Source organism: Drosophila arizonae, chromosome X (genome assembly GCF_054131065.1).
Source record: "Drosophila arizonae isolate 15081-1271.41 chromosome X, UAZ_ARI_1.0, whole genome shotgun sequence".
Taxonomy (NCBI): domain Eukaryota; kingdom Metazoa; phylum Arthropoda; class Insecta; order Diptera; family Drosophilidae; genus Drosophila; species Drosophila arizonae.
This window is the reverse complement of record NC_142927.1, coordinates 4,125,866-4,143,288: the sequence shown is the minus strand read 5'-3', so window position 1 is coordinate 4,143,288 and position 17,423 is coordinate 4,125,866. Positions and strand designations below refer to the sequence as shown.

Sequence of the window (17,423 nt, the reverse complement as noted above, 5' to 3'; positions counted from 1 at the left end):
GCTGGGAATTGGCAGTGGCACACAGAAAGGGGCGTGCACCGCCCGTCACATAAACGGAGGCGTTGGCGATAAATGGTCAATTGCATGCATCGATTGGCCAACAATTTATTGAACGTGTGTGCAAATTGATGCGGGGCTCGAGACTCTGTCACCTTAAAAGCAATTAAGGCGCGCGTGTTTGCATTTTAACTGGCGGACTGGGTGTACAGCGCCTCGGGGAGATGCATTGATTGATCGATTGATAAATGGCTCAATTGACTAACATTTTTCTTTATTTATGGGCTTCATATGAATAGCTGTTGGCTATTCGCTGATGTGTTAACAGCTAATAAATGCACATTTTGTATGAATGCGATAATTGGAGAGAGAGAGAGAGAAAGAGAGAGAGAAAAGGGAGAAATAAGAGATGGGATTAGTAAGAGAGAAAGGATGGACTTATACGACTTAGTCGAGAGAAGGAAAAAGTAAGAAATTATGAAAGAAAGACAGCGAAAGGAAGAGGGAGAAGGATGAGAGAGAGAACAAATTCGAGAAAATGGGAGAAAGAGAGAGATACAGAGTACTGTAGTAGGCTGTAGTAGGATAAACAGAGCTGTCGAAGAAAAATATGGAAGGAAAAAGAAATGGAAAGGGTTTATAGAAGGCGAGAATAAGATAATGAAAGAGAGAATAATGGACGAAGATGAACTAGAAACAGGGGGAGAGGGAACTATGGTGGGATTGTAAAACAAAAAATTGAAAAAGAGAGATATTGAAATCAAGTTGGTTGAGGGAGGAGGGCGGGTGGATGAAGAGGTAGAGCCAACACATTGTAAGCGATGTGCGATACTAATTTAATAGATTTGGAATATTATTAAATTGTGTAAGCTATAAAGGAAAATAGTGGCAGAGAGATAGAGCGAGAGAGGGAGGGAGCGTAAGAAAAAAAAGGTGTACATACGGTACACATGCAGCCTGAATATACTGGAGGAAATAGTCCACTCCTCCTGGAGTGAGCGAGAAAGATAGATGAAAAGAAAGTGAAATATAGAGAATAGAATAGAGAGGGAAATATAGAGAGAGAGAAGAGAGTAGGAGTGAGAGTGGAATAGAGAGAGAAAGAGAAAAGGAAGTATTTTAAAAGAAGGAGTGTAAGTGAAATAGGCAGATATAGATAGAGAGGAGCGAAAGAGAAAAAGAGATAAAGAGAAGTAGTGCGAGTGAAGTAGAGATAAATAGATAGAGAGGAGTGTGCGTGAAATAGAGATAGAAGAACCGAGGGTTAAATAGATAGACAGAAGAAATGCGACTGAGTACAGATGAGAAAAATCATAATATACAGGAAAGAGAAGGAATTGCTATCTTCAGTAAAGAATCTGTAAAAGGTTTACGAAGGCGACACAAAGGACATATGCAATAATGTAGAGTACAGTTAGATATAAGCCTTTATTACGACAATACCTGAGCCAAATTCAGGATTGGGTCAGGAAGAGTGAGAAGGAAAGGGAGAGAGAGAGAGAGAGAGAGAGACAGATTGAGCAGTAGCTACTGCTCTCTATAGATCGCCAGTGCATAAATTCCATAGAATTACAGTAATAATAATAATATATTTGTTTGGTTAAGTCTTTAGTAATATTTTTATTCACATTCAGGTATAACAAAAAAAACAAAAAAAAAAAACACGATCGCATAAGCTAAGAAGACAAGACAACGCGTTCAACATTGAGCTATTTACACTTATATGGACACATATGATCGATTAAAGTATATATAGTGTATATATATGGAATATATATATTGAGTATAGAGGAGTACTTGTATGTGGCGTACATATGGAGCACATGGATCCTTACTGCCAGTTGGTGGGCACGAACTGGACGGGATTGGCCAGGAAAGGCGGCGGCGGCAGGGCGTTGATGCTGTGCGAAATAGAGAGCAGGATTAGAGATCGATGGGGCAGTGGTTGATGGCTGGGTACTCACCTCATGGGCTGGCTGGTCTCGGCCAGGATGGTGCGATAGGCGCGTGGACGTGGTGCCACATAGTTGGCGGAGGCAAAGCTGCGTGGATTGGCCACGGGGAAACGTATATTCGTATTGGCCCGGGCGCCAGGGCGTGGACGTACGATGCGGCCCAAGCGAGCCTGAGCTTCTGTAGCAGCCGATGCGCTCGCTGCGGCAGCGCCACCACCGCCAACAGCAGCAGCGCCGGCAACTGCACCGCCCAATGTTGGCAGGCCAGGACCGAAGCCAAATCCGAGGCCTGCTCCGGCCACAGGCGCCGGAGCGGTGTACATGGCGGACAGCTGGATGGGCACGAAGGCGGGCAGCGAGACGGTCAGTGGCACAGCTGGCGGTGCTGGTGGTGCGGGTCCAGGTGCCGGTGCGGGTGCGGGTGCAGGCGCAGGTGCTGGCTCTGGCTCCGGCTCCGGTTCGGGCTCTGGCTCTGGTTCCGGCTCTGGCTCCGGTTCAGGCTCCGGCTCAGGCGCTGGCTTCGGCGTCGGCTTGGCTTCGGCCGACTTCCAGGCGGCCAGCAGAGCGAGCACCTCATCCCGCGTTATGTGATTCGAGTGTGAAGGCAGCTCGAAGCTGGGCGCGCTGCTCCAGCCGCTGCTCCATGGACCAGGTGGCGGTGGGCCGTAAAGCGAACGCTGCGCCCGACCAGGCACGAACTGAGCGCTGGCCAAGCCAACGAGGCTGACCAGAAGGATGTGTAGACACATGTGATTGCACTTAAGTCCGAGCATGTTGATTACAGTTGAATGAGCGATGCTTGTCTGCGCGCCAATTGTCCAGACGCTGGCTTATATATGCCCAGCTTCTCGAATTGGGTTAGATGAAGTTGTAGCTGGCTCCGGAAGCGGCTGCCTGAGGCCTCGATCTCCCCCTGCGCCAGCCCGCCTAGCGTCAATTGGCATTGGCATTTGGGCAACTGGTTCAAATGCCTGCGAATGATAAGGAAGCCAGCGAGAGAGACGCAATCAGCGTGTACCATTTAAGGCCGCATTGCATCACAAGCAGAGCAAGCAGTCAGCCAGTCAGACAGACAGACAGACAGACAGCCAGTTAGCAGGCCAAACTGGTTGATCGTCTCGGCGAACCATGTAGCGCAGTGTAGCATGTGTGTATTGGCTTATTGTTTGCCCGCCTGGCAGTCCCAGCTCTTTTCATCCTCGTGAAACTGTATGAGCACCAGCTCGTAGGTGACTATGCTGCCAGCGACCTGGCGGCGGTTCAGATTAAAAAATAAATAAATAAATGAAAGACAAGAAGACGAAGAAACGCAGGTGGCTCGCTGGCGAGCGAACTCCACACTCACAGTCAGACAGAGCTTCCTGGTGACGTTGAAAAACCGGAGGCCGCTCAGCGACACATTATCGCTGGACAGCTCGTTGGCCAGGCGCTGGACCTCGCTCAGATAGCCCGACGGCGGCACCAGCTGCAGCAGACGCAGCGGATCGCGCGCCCGCTCGTGCACCGCCGACACGAACAGCAGAACCGACAGCGAGCGGCCAATCAGAAATGCGAGCGAGAAGTAAAAGTAAACGGCGTGCATGGTCGATGGCATTTCGCTTAAGGAGGACCATATGAGAGCGAGAGAGGGAGTGGGAGTGGGGGAGGGCGAGGGAGAGAAGGGGGTGGAGGCATGTGAAAGAAAGTGAAAATTATTGTAAGCAAACAGTTATCAGATAGTTTGTATGCTAATCACTGACTAGGAGTCAAGATTAGTTATGGGAAAACATTTACGTAAAGATAGAGAAAGCAAACACATGAGAGGGAGGGCGAGAGGGGAGTGCACGCGGGAGGAAGGTGGCTAGAAATGGGAGATAGAAAGACATGTGGAAGGAAGCAATAGATGGAGGGAATGAAGGGTATACATATATAAGAAGGAAATAATGCATATATAAAGTACAGAGAGAAATAGAGAGAGAGAAAATATATTACCAGAAGAAAAGAAGAAGAGAGAAACAATGAATCCAAGAGGACCAAGAGATAGATAAGGATACAGAGAGAGAGAGAGAGAGAGAGAGAGAGAGAGAGAGAGAGAGAGAGAGAGAGAGAGAGAGGGGGGGGGGGGGAGAAAGAAAATATGGAGGGATGGTAAGGATAGAATGGGAATTAAAGATTTGAAGAAGATGATAGATAGAAGTTGCTAGAGACAATGTGAGAGATAGCCAGAGCAGGAGAGACATAGGAGATATGGGGAGAGCGAAAGAGATAGGAAAAGAAGAAGAGATGTAGACCCGTCGAGTGAGAGGGAGAGACGTAGACACAAAGACAAGAAGAGAAAGAGAGAAATAGACAGAAAGAACTACGAAGACAAGAAGAGAAAGAGAGACATAGAGAGAATGAACTGCGGAGAGGGACACTAGCATAGGTAGCATCTCTCTAGAAATATAGAGAGATAAATAGATGGATATATAAAGAAAAAGAGGAAGCTAGAGATATATGCATAAATAGAAATATAAAGTCAGATATAGGAGAAAGACAGATGCAGAGAGTACAAAGTGTGAAGAGAAAACGACGAGAAAGAAATAAGAAAAATAGCAGAGAGAATTGTAGTAGTAGAAGAAAAACAGAAACGAACAAGATATGAGGAAAGGCAAAGAAACTAAATTAGTGAGACAAAGGGAAAAACGTGGAAACGCAAATTGAGAAATATTGAATATATATATGAATATATAAAAAACAAGTGAAGATGATCTAAAGATCTTGTGTTAAAGCTAAACTAAGAGCAAGCTAGACTAGAGCATGAAGTAAAGGAGAGCAAATGGAAGCTAGCACTCACTTGATGCTCTTCAGGAGCTGCAGGCAGATGAAGTACACATTGGAGCCGAACGATATGAACGTAATGCCGGAGATGGCATCGTCCACGTCATAGATGAGCTCCACAATCGACCGATAGCGTGTGCGAACATATGTCCAGAACTTCTCGGGCATGGGCTGCAATGGGGGCCAATGGGGCTAAGGATATGGCGCTCTATAATGGAAGCGTCGGACTCACTCGCTCCACCAGCTGCTGCAGTTGACGTGTGAGTCGTGTGAGCAGATGACTCAGGCCGATGCTCACGAGGATGACGAACAGATCGATGTAATTCCAGCCAAAGGTGAGCAGCACATTCAGTAGCTTGCCCAGCCAGCCAAGCCAATTGCTATAGGGAAAGACATGAAAGAACTGGACGGCGACCGCATAGAGGTACGACTCGACTGGATCCTGGCGCAGTGGGCAGACTTTATGATAAACAGACGAGATGATGCTCAACAGGTGTTCCACTGCAAGGAAAGGGAAGGACAGAGATAAAGAGTCATTGAGATTCTCAATGATTAGATAACCACTTCACAATCTCGTTACTCAACTGAGCGACAGCGAGAGTAGAACAGACGCCACGCTGTGTATGCGCCGAGCCAGTTGCTCGCGTTCCTTCCAGCTGGCGTAGGGCGGCAGGTGACTCTCCACTCTCGCCCAGCGCCGCATAAGCTGGGGCCATTGGCGGGCCAATTGCAGGAATTGGTAGCTGGCCCACAGGATGCTGCCATTGAAGACAATTGGCTCTGCAAGAAAGAAAGTAGTTATCGCTGAGATACCCTAGAAACCGCTGCAGAACGGGGTAGTCTTTTATATGCAACATCTAATCATATCGGGTAAAACCTTTGACATCTCAATTGATTCCCGCCGTATGTTACAAACAAAAGCTAAAAACCAGCATACCCCATTCTCACCGGCTGCTCGTGCACAGTTATGCAATGTTACCCACCCACACTGCGCATATCCAGACCGCCATGCAGCGCGAAATTGACAGCGAACAGCGCATCGAAAGAGATGGCGCCAATGTAGAGCAGACTGTAGCAGGTGCGCCAGCTGCGACGGCTGAAGGAGAGGCCGCGCGACGTTGCCGCCCGCACGCCGCAGACGGGCATCAGACCAAAGCACTGAGCGATGACAAGCACTGCAAAATGGTGGACGTTGGAGTGGGGAAGGGGACAGGGATGTGAATGGGACGCAACAAATGAGGCATTTTCATTTCATTCATTCGCTCACCTGGCGAGATTGCTACATGAAAGCTGCCATCATGCAAATCACTCCTGTTTGTTGCCTGCCACGCCCATCGCTGACGCTGCTCCACACGTTTGAGCAAGGCGCGGCCGTGTTGTTGCAGTTGCTGTTGCCGCCGGCGACGTTGTTTGCTTATTTGAACAGGCCACATGAATGCGCGCGCCTTCCGTTTATTGCGGTACTTTGTCAGCGGTGGGACAATTTTCAAATTTTTGCATGCGGCGAGCGGGTGTGGGCGATCATCCGATTGATTGCTATCGCAGTTAATTTTTATCGGCACACGCTCGGCACTAATGTGCTTTAAATTGCCAGCACTGTGGAACGATTCCTACAGGAAACGGATAAGCTACAAATAATGCCATTTATTATACAACTGTACAGTGACTTGCAAACGGTGCCAGTTATTTGCATTTATGAATTGCAAATTGAGGAAAAGAAATTAATCAAATGTAAAAAAAAATGTTGTGAGCTGTCAAGAACCGAGTTAAAAGATATTTTGAGCGACCGTTGATTGATTTGGTCCACAGTGCATAAATGGTAAAATAATGCGAAATGAATTCGGGCTAAGAGATTATGGCGTGCCTAGTGCAAAATGTCAAAGGTTATGGTCTAAACGATCTATGATAGCGAAAGTGCCTGCCCTCCGATATAAAGACTACACTGCTAGAAAAAATTTTATAAAATATATTCATTTAAATTATTTACATAAAAATACTTGCTGAGCTTGTTCAATATTTTTATTTTAAATATTTATAAGTAATTTTTTTATTGAATGAGAAATTAGAGTTGACATAAAATTAAAACTAATTTAAAGTAAAGCACTGCATACTGAAGCCTTCGGCTTGCTATATATATATATATACACTCTATTTGTTACAATACATAATATATTCCTCAAATATACATTGAATGAATGTATTTCATATTTTTTGCAGAACAAGTGCCTTCTTCTTAAAACTTATGTACTTAATTTCGCTTAGTGCAGAAAGCAAACACCATTTCAATGCATTAATAATATATATAAATATATATACCTTATAAATATATATATATATATGTGCCTTATTAAGACATATATCTAAAAAAAAATAATTGCTAATTTTGTAATCTGTGATGTGTATTTGGATTGTGCGTTAAGTAAATCTCTTTAAGCTAATTAGCTATTTATGTTTTAAGAGCGCAAACAACGACAACAAAATGATAATGAAAGTGGGTCGACTAAATGATATATTGTCTGGATTCCGGGTTTCACTTTTTCTTAGTAAAAATCTGGATCTCGAACAAGATTTGGTCCCATAAATAAAAATGTGACTTTTGTCATTTTATTTTTGTATTTAATTTTTTTGTACTGGATGCGGATGCTTGTTTAAAAACTGTAACGGATCAACAGGCAAACGGGCAAACGGCTAAAGGCAAACTTGTTGCATCAACACTTATAATAGATTCAATTAGGTGGAAACGTGTTTGGAGCTGCGACACACATCCGAACCTGATATAAGTAAATGTGTATGTGTGTACACATTGCTATATACTAATGTGTTTATCACTTAAGTAAGTGAAGTTGATTAAGTAAATTTAGGAAAAAGTAAAATTGCTTGACATATCAATGTGTATACGACTTTATGATATGATTCGAGCTATTGATTGAGTTTTGAAACTGCCAGAGTTAAAATGCTCTAACTGCGATGGCCAATAGAAATATTATTTTGGTATTTATTATTATACAATAATATTTATTTAATTTTGTTAGCATTCAAATGGAAGTTTAAGTGTAAGTTGATTTCCGTTTCCGGTGAGCGTAATTCATTTCTTGACTTTCAAATTGGCATTTTGCGTGCTGTGCAACTGCAAATAGTTGTATTTATTTATTTATTTTCAAGTTTGTGAGAAATAATTTCTTTGGGCCGTTAACATTTGAATCTTGGCTGAAACAGTCGATTTTATGTCTTTGTCCATTTTAAAGCCAACTGGTCACCCTACTGTTAATTATCGATCGCACCTTATGTGCATAACAGTATCATTTGAGAACAACAGCAACAGCAGCTTAACATGAACTGCCCGCTACATCATTTGTTGTTGTTGCGCCGCTAGATTCGGACGTGTGTGTTGTTTTTCTCCTACGCTTAAGCACAGAATTTAAAATCGAAATAAAAAAATATCGAACTTCGTTTGTTGACAAGTGGCATACCGTTATTTGCTATAGAAAAGAAGAAGATCGTGTGTACATTTAAGTGAGCAGCACAATGCCTGGCCCACCTGCGTTCAGACGTGCTAATAATTTGCCATAATACCTCAAATCAAATTGTTTTTTGATTTGTTTTCTTTTTTTAAAGTTGTGATTTAAGCTATTGGCCAAATTGTAGCCAGTGCATTCAGCAAAATGCAAACGAAATATACTAATTATCAATAGTGGCGCAATCGCGAAACTCAAATCCTTTCGACAAATTTCCCAGCTACCTTTCAACAACCAAAAAAACAAAATATCTCAGCGGGTAAGCCGAACTTGAACAGTTAATAAATGTGTAATAGCTACTGTTAAGCATGCTTGTGTGTGTGCGCAAGTGTCTGTTTGCGCGTATGCGTGTGCGCGCCTGGGTATGTGTGTGTGTGCATATGTGGCTTTAAAATATAATTTGAAACACTCAACAGCAGCTGTGTTGTTGTTGTTGTTGTTGTTCCTGTTGCCGCTGCTGCCATGATAAAGATTCAACGGCTGTTCGCCTGCACAACAACAACAATAATAATTCATCTGCCCTCCCTTCTCTCGCTTGCGCGCACAGTTCAGCATCAGTCATTGCACACACACGCACATCTGCAGCAACTGTCACACACATACACACACAAACACCTATACGACTTTTTATCGAGCTCAACCAAAATGAATTCACATTCATCTGCGCATTTTTGTTTTATTCTTTCCCAATTTTCGCTTATTTACTTTGGTTTCTTTGTTGTTGTTGTTGTTGTTGTTGTTATTGCTGCAGTTCCTGCAATTAGTTTCATAGCCAACAGCTTGTGTCGCCGATTCATTGTCATCTTCTGCCGCTGCTGCTGCTATTGTTGTTGTTTCTTCGTTTAACCCCGCGCTCACCGTCTGGGCTTGGCTTTGACCAAACCAACGGCAGCTGAATGATTCATACAATATTTTTCTCTCTCTCTTTTTTTTTTTTTGTTGTTATTTAGACGGAAACAGCTTTTTTTATATAAATATAAAAATATATATAAATTTTTATCTTCGCCGAACGCATTTGAAGCTCAGCCTATTTCAATTTAGAGAAGAGAAAAAATACTCTGGCCACAATCTCAATGTGTTTTTTGGTGTTAATTTCATTATCATAATATAATAATATTTATATAATGTGTACACATACATTTGCATATACATACATATATGTACATGTATTTATTTATTATCACGCTAATCACTTGCTTGAACCTGTATGCAATTCCATTCGGGTTTGCGTTTTGATTAGTCAGCCGAAAATGCTGTCTTAATTTGAGTTGCATATATTTCATTTGTGCTACATTCGAATAAATAAATAATAATGAAAGAGGGAGAAGCCCATAAACAAATAAGAAAATGCTGAAACTTTTTTCACATAATTTTCTCTTCACATAATTTTGTATATGTATGTATTTGCTTTTAGTATTGTATCAACTACTCAAGTGTTACATCGAATTCGAACTCGAATATATCTTATAAAATATGTCATTAAATCAATAATAAAGAACAAATTTATGACATGGAACTCTTAAGCAAGAAGCAAAATTGGGTGGCTCTAAAAGTAACGAAACTATATCGAGGTGTGTTCGAAAAGTAAAAAACTGTATTTATGCATGAATATCCATTTTGTTTCCCTTCAAATTATTACAAATCACTCGAAGTCAAAAAGAGATTCCATTCCTATATGTTATGCCGATCAAGCTAATTATAGCTTATACATATAGCCTCATCTAAAGAGAAGTTTGTTGAATATAAAAATTCTATCTGATTAGCTTAGGCAACTTGTCATTTCACAACGGAACGAAGATTTATATAGAAAAGTTCATCTATAGCTCCATAACTCTTTATGCATATAAATTACCTAGTAGCTTAGTTTAAAGTTCATATTCGTTTGTATATAAGACAAATCATATTTCGTGTTAATTGACTTTAAATGGCATTGATTTATGGCCTACTTATGGAGCGACCCTCGCTGCCTTGCAGGGGATCCCTACAACACTTTTTGCCCCTAGCATATGCATATGATTATGCCCACCATATAAACCGACCCTCTTTTCAAGTGAATTATCTGATATATATATACATATATACATATACGTATATATGTGTGTATATATAGTACATGTATATACATACACATACATATATACATGTGTATATACATATATTTCTTTCTTGCATAAATGATCCAGCTTATCTCTAATATCAGTGGCCCAACATTATGCGAATGGGGGAGTTAGTTGGGGGAAGCATACCCATACAGTGTTGCCGAATCAGCTATTTTGTAGCTAGATCTGGCTACTTCTTGAGTCCGATTGCTACACAAATTTTCAAGCAGCTATTAGCTACAAATCTGGCTATTTTCAAATATATATATATAATAGGTAAGCTTTCTGAAATGTTATGCAAAATTCATTTCTTATCAGTTTTTATACCCTGAACCCATTGAAAATGGGAAATCAGGGTATAATGGTTTTGTGAAAAAATATGTAACGGGCAGAAGGAATCATCGTAGCTGAAATTTGGCATGCATCATATTTTTTCGATAACTCATCCGATAACTTTTTTATCTAGAATTATCGAAAATTTGATTTTATTATTTATGCTATGAGTATAGCGTTCCACCCAACTACCTTAAAAAGGCAAATTATAAAAGCGACAATGGTGAAAATGACGAGTTGGTGGTCATAGATGAGATATTATAATAATTAAATTAATAAAGTTGACTTTTTATAAAAAAAAACGGCACTGTTTTCTTTTTTGCTACTTTTTCAGCTATTTTAGAAGAAAGTTGGCTACTTTTAGCTACTTTCAGCCTTCGATTTTGCTACTTTTGCTGAAAAAGTTTCGGCAACACTGTACCCATACACACTCACACGCACAGCTGGCTGCATATATTGTGCATATCCAGATTTCAATTTGTGTTTTATATCCAAAGACGTTTTTAAGTAAAAGCAGAAGTTGAGGCCGAAGCTAAAATACCCTATATAAATTAGTAAAGGGAGTAAATTAACTATATACATATATAGCAATATCTTATTTTATTTAAGATTTGTTTTTGTTGGACTTACAAAATAAAACTCATAAACATTTATAAGGCAATGTCAAGAAATCAAAAATTATTTCTTATTAAGATGAAAAATGATCTACTGTTAAATTAATGGTTCCCATAAAACTTATATGATATTTATATGTAAATTTTGACTATCGCAAAATGATCTGAGACAGATCCACAAAGACGGATCCAATAGAAAAGATTTCTTTAGAAATTTACATAGATATGAATATATAGTTATGGATCAAGAATGTATACAATAGATACGAATCAGGAATATACATATGTACATATCATATGTATAATCATAATCCTGATGTAGGTATGTGTTATAATCGTAAGGTAATTTAAGAAAACCCTAACAGAAACTAGTAAGAGCTCACACTCAAAGATATATAACTGTCTGTAGATATCAGATAACAGGAATATACATACATTTGCATATGAGAAATAGTCAATAGACTTCTTATCAGAGCCTTACGCATTTTGTTGACATATTCATAATGCCCTTCGCTAGGGCGATGGGAAAGACAACAATGCATAGCTCAAGGAGAGGAAGAAGAGCACACACACAACACACACGCACACCCGCACACACATGTTGGATCATGCATGAAAGCGGGCCGCATAGTTTACCCCAAAAGAGCTCGACACAGAGAGAATGCCGAAAAAAAGAACGCTGATGGAAACTGAACCACAATTTAGCTAGCGGGGGAGAAAGAATGTATGGAAAGGGAGGTGGAGTAGGAGGAGGAGGAGAAGAAGATGGATGAGGAGGATGAGGGGCTGAACCACTCAATGATGGTTGGGGCAAAGAGTCACCGGAAATCGCGTTAAATGCGTAACAAGGCGCTTTTTAATTCAAGCGATTCAAATACAAATAAAAAGCCTCTCAGGCCCAGGCCCAGTCCCAGGCCGGGAATGGACGGGCAGGCATTAAATAAATGAAATTGTTTCTATGCAAAACAGTTGAAACGCTGCGTCCGACCTGCCACTTCTTGTTATCTCTTCAGCTGCATACAGAAAAAATCTCTAACCGAGTGGACAGGTGGAACGACTGGCAAATACCCTAGGCAATGATTTCGTTGATCTTTGGAAGTAGAAATAGTACTTCTATACCATTGGCCATATACCTATCGAGTTTCTATGAATATGAAAAGAGTTATTGAACTAAATATATTTAGTCTAAATATTTTACAATCATATCATTGAAGTTCATATTGTACAAGTCATTAAAAAATCGATTTTTATCGATAAATCTATATAAAGTCACATAGTTTCTTGCTAAATAAGCGCACTAATCTCTAATAGTCCTTCAAGGAACAACTAAGAAACTCACATTAGGGATATTCATTAACGATATTCAAATCGATATCAGACATGAAAAGCTTTAAAAACTATTTATGTCTATTCACTTTCTCTCCAAACGAATATCCCCTGTTTTGGCATTATGTTACAGGGTATGCAGGGAGACAACAAAACTACCCACAACAACGAAAACTGTCACAATACGAAAAACAAACAGAGCTTAATTGAAAATTTTATTTTCATTGCTCTGTCTCTCTCACTCTCCCTCTCTCTCTCTCTCTCTCTCTCCCACATACACTCCCGCTCTGTAATGATAAATTCTCTCTTTTATTTATTATTTCTTTTTTCTTGTATTTTGGGTTCAACATTTCGTTGTGGAGGATCGCGTCGCAAAGTTCGGTTCAAGTTCTTGCAACATGTGTTAGAGTCTAAAATTCCGAAAACTCGCACAGAAGAAACAACTGTGTTTATTTTTCTATTGAAATAGAAACTAACTTGAAAATTTGGAAGGTATACGAGATGTTTGACAATGTGCTCTTGCTTGTTATTTCAATTTGTGTTTCAAAACAAAAGAAAGCAGTGTTGTATCCAATGGAAATATACAGTTTACAAATGAATATAAGTTTTAAATGTAAATATTGTCTCTCTTAGATAGATTTAATCTATCCAATGCGCTTCACTGATTTCTAGAATATAAAAGATTTTAAACACTGTTCAACGGGAGTAAATTTGGTTTTTGTTAAGCATTTCTAAATCGATCTGTAATAAAAAAAAAACTTATTTTTATCCACCTTTCTTGGAGTGTTTTACTTTCCTGGTTGTTCTGTTGTATAAGCTAAAAATATAAGCAATGTTTTTCTCATGATGCAAAAAAAAAAAAAAAGGGTTTTTAAATTTTATTAAACATTTTCTTTACTTACTGATTTAAAAAAATCATTTTAAAATTTTAAGAATTTGATTTTGATTGTTTGTCTTCTTATAGTGCTTTTCCTCAAAGAGAGAATACCGTTGTATATTTATTACGAATACGTTTTTAACACTGAAAAATAGTGTAAGAAGTAAGAAGATAAGAAGCTTCAAAAGTATCGCCTAATTTTTTTTTTTTTTTTTTTTTTTTAATTGATCTTAGCAATATATATTTAGTCTTCCTCGGATGTTATATGTATTTCTATTGTTTTTACGATTTTCTTTCTTTATCTTCACCTTCAAGTTCTTACTTTTAATTGATTCCCTATGCTACCTAACCTAGTATCTCCTTAGCTCGGAGTATTTTCCTTACTTTTGACCTCTGCATTGGAGCTTATCTTTTTTGCTTTTGATAATTTCACAAAAGAAACTTGAATTGGTCGTAAAAATTGTATATACTTTATACAGATATGCGTACTCCCCATTTGGCTGCTGATAGCGCCTGTAATTTGGATGATTTTACAACATTTTCACTTACAGCGAAATGTGAATGATAACACTTAACGTAATACGAAAAGAAAACAGGAAATGAAAAATTGTAAATCCGACAATTAGAACATTTTTTGTTTTTTATATTTATCAGGAGCTAAAAACGAAACAACTATAGACTGTTGGGCATAAAAACTAACTGAATGAGGAAGATGAAATCTGGAATGACTTTGGGTTTTTATGATAGTTGGGAATTTATTGCGGGATCCCATAAACTATATACAATAGGTAGTATGTAGTATTCAACAGGAAGTCGAGCTATCCCTGTCTGTCCATCTGAGAACCTATTAGAGACTAATTCGTGTAGATCCTACTATATGACGCCTAGATCAAGATTGATTTTAATGATCCATAAGCTTTCAACCAATCAAATCCCACATGAAATAATATATAGATATGAATATAGAGTGCAAAACTGACAAGAGCTAGGGTATACTATAGTCGAACACACTCGCCTTAGCCTCAAAGAAATATTGATCGAACAGATACTCAACTGATCTCCATATATATATATATATAAATATATAAGTACATATTTATACATGGTATTTATACATATGATTAGCGCATTTTATTGTAAATTCCAAAATTAGCTAATAATAAAATAATAATAATAATCATAATTAATAAATGTGTGTTTTTGCGTTCCGCTTTGCAGCATGGATGCCCCCACTCAGTCGATATACCCGCATTCCGCAACGCTTTTCGCTGCCATCTGTGCCTGCGTATTTGTGACCATCGGCGTGTTTGGTAAGTGGAGATTGGAGAACGCTTCTCAGTCAGTTACATTTAAAATATAAAATATATTGATTGACTGATTGCTTGGTCGACTGACTGATTGAGCGAGCACAAGCAGTCATAGCAAAGGAAATCGCTATAAAACAAAGAGTGCTCGACGATATTACGTAATTTCTGGTCGTATCGGAAAGTTACATTTATGCCATTTGATACTATAATCGGAGAACGACAATTCATTCACATGATAATGCTAAATGCTTATCGTTAGATGACTGAGATGATGCATAAATTACTGCCGGTCAACAGAGTCGGCAGTTCGGAATTTCCATTCATTAGTCGGGCCCAAGACGATTCATAATCCAAAAGCACATTTCTATCGAAGATTTGAAATTATAAACATCATCGATAAATTAACTGGTTTCTGGTATATGGTTATCGCAAGTAATAGCACTATTGTTTGGTCACCCTATAGTAAAAATACGATTTCTTAGTCAAAGAGCATAAATATGTATAATCTATAAAATAAATATGTGAAAGGTATATATAATATGCACATATACATATGTATATGTAGATATTCAATTATATGTCTAAAATGTTTATAACGACTTAACTGTACAGAGAAGAAGAAGAGTGACAGTAAATTGGCCCTCTCTCTCTCTCAACTGTCTTTTTTCTGATTTTCTCTTGTCTCTCTCTCAGTCTCTACCTTTTGCTTTCCCTTTCTTCTCTTATCTCGTTGTCTCATTCTCTCACTTTCCGCCTTTCACCTACTATCTTTTTCCCTTCCTCTTTCTCTATCATTTTCCCTCTTTATCTCACCTCACCAATATAGAGGTATATCCCTCTCTGTCTTTCCCTTGCCCTTGCTCTCGCCTTACCGTAATCGTTCTTTCTCATGATTGCTTTTTTTACTAATTCTTCATCTCTATCTGTCTCCCTTTTTCTCCATTTACGTCTGTCACTCTCTCTCTCTCTTTCTCTTCTCAATCTTTCATACATTTGCTGTAATACATTCGTTACGAATCAATTTCCAGGCAATCTGATAACACTGCTGGCTCTTCTGAAGAGTCCGACGATACGGGAGCATGCGACAACTGCCTTTGTCATATCTCTGAGCATATCGGATCTATTATTCTGCTCTTTCAGTCTGCCCCTGACAGCCGTTCGGTTCTTTCAGGAGGTGCGTCAACATCGAATTTTATGTTGATATTGAAACCAAACTAAATCCTTTTATATATCCATTGCAGAGCTGGACATTCGGGACGACGCTGTGCAAGATCTTTCCCGTCATCTTCTATGGTAATGTGGCGGTCTCTTTACTCAGCATGGTGGGCATTACACTCAATAGGTAGGGGTTCGATCTCGAATAGGAATGGGAACTATATATGTGGACTCGAATTGATTTACAACTATTTTAGATAAACTAATCGAGTTTAATTTCTATTTATCAGGTATATACTCATCGCCTGCCATAGCCGATATTCACAGATTTATAAGCCGAGGCTAATAACGCTGCAGCTGGTCTTCGTTTGGGCAGTTTCCTTTCTGTTGCTGGTAATTTTCAGACAAGTCTAGAGATATGTGAATAGTACAGATATACAAACACTGAACTGTATATACACCATACTATATGCCATCTGCTGATTTCAGTTACCACCGATTCTGGGCATATGGGGCGAGATGGGCCTGGATGAGACCACGTTTTCGTGTACGATACTGAAGAAGGATGGCAAATCGATTAAGAAGACGTTGTTCATAATTGGTTTCCTGCTGCCCTGTGTGGTTATACTTGTCTCCTATTCCTGCATCTATATAACTGTACTTCATCAGAGGAAGAAGATACGCAGTCATGACAATTTTCAAATTGGCGCCTCAGCCGCCGCTGCCAAGGCGGCTGGATCAGCATCTGGATCATATGTGGCTACAGTGAGCACTCGCAAAGCGCGCGAGGATAATCGCCTCACTGTGATGATGGTCACCATATTCGTTTGCTTCCTCATCTGTTTCCTGCCCCTGATGCTGGCCAATGTGGTGGATGATGAGCGCAACACCTCATATCCCTGGCTGCACATCATTGCCTCTGTAATGGCCTGGGCCTCCAGCGTCATCAATCCGATTATCTATGCGGCCAGCAATCGTAACTACAGGTAAGACTCAGCACAAAGAACGAGCCATGTTTTTTTTTTTTTTTTTTTCTTACATACATACATACGTTTCTATTTTTAGGGTCGCCTACTACAAGATATTCGCATTACTCAAATTTTGGGGTGAGCCGTTATCGCCGATGCCAAGTAAAAACTATCACCAAAGCAAAAACTCAAAGGAATTATCGGGCGTTATTCGCAGCACGCCATTGTTTCATGCTGTTCAGAAGAATAGTATTAACCAAATGTGCCAAACATATTCAGTATGAGTCTTTTGTATTCGAATTTTGCAATACGACATTAACTACTTATTAAAATATACAATTTTTTTAAATTAATTAATTATATATTCGAGCGCTTAAGAAAAACAAAGTAAACAAAACAAACAAATATATACATAGATTATTATATTGACGATAATATAACGCATTTTTAATTTATTTGAGAAAAAAACTATATTGAC

At 39.4% G+C, this 17,423-nt stretch overlaps 3 protein-coding genes across 4 annotated transcripts; 1 reads left to right on the top strand and 2 right to left on the bottom strand.

Moving 5' to 3' along the window:
* Positions 1-1,580: 1,580 nt before the first annotated feature.
* LOC108617999 (uncharacterized) lies at positions 1,581-2,868 on the bottom strand. The gene is made up of 2 exons (XM_018013903.2): positions 1,962-2,868; positions 1,581-1,898 (listed from the first exon to the last, which is right to left on the bottom strand). Exons 1-2 carry the CDS (start codon positions 2,723-2,725, stop codon positions 1,829-1,831), a joined length of 834 nt encoding a protein of 277 aa, XP_017869392.1. The 5' UTR covers positions 2,726-2,868; the 3' UTR covers positions 1,581-1,828.
* A 192-nt stretch (positions 2,869-3,060) lies between these two features.
* On the bottom strand, positions 3,061-6,767 carry Gr5a (Gustatory receptor 5a). The gene is made up of 7 exons (XM_018015554.2): positions 6,019-6,767; positions 5,735-5,926; positions 5,337-5,531; positions 4,984-5,252; positions 4,768-4,922; positions 3,298-3,550; positions 3,061-3,201 (listed from the first exon to the last, which is right to left on the bottom strand). The coding sequence occupies exons 1-7, from the start codon at positions 6,182-6,184 to the stop codon at positions 3,112-3,114; spliced, it is 1,320 nt and encodes a 439-aa protein (XP_017871043.1). The 5' UTR covers positions 6,185-6,767; the 3' UTR covers positions 3,061-3,111.
* Positions 6,768-8,086: 1,319 nt separating this feature from the next.
* Positions 8,087-17,385, top strand: Tre1 (Trapped in endoderm 1). 2 transcript variants are annotated; one of them, XM_018015555.2, is made up of 7 exons: positions 8,087-8,525; positions 14,734-14,825; positions 15,851-15,996; positions 16,064-16,164; positions 16,268-16,370; positions 16,467-16,963; positions 17,043-17,385. In XM_018015555.2, exons 2-7 carry the CDS (start codon positions 14,735-14,737, stop codon positions 17,227-17,229), a joined length of 1,125 nt encoding a protein of 374 aa, XP_017871044.1. In that variant the 5' UTR covers positions 8,087-8,525; position 14,734; the 3' UTR covers positions 17,230-17,385. The 2 variants fall into 2 exon arrangements, with proteins under 2 accessions (XP_017871044.1, XP_089331706.1); XM_089475580.1 differs by lacking the exon at positions 8,087-8,525 and adding an exon at positions 12,983-13,130.
* Positions 17,386-17,423: the final 38 nt, after the last annotated feature.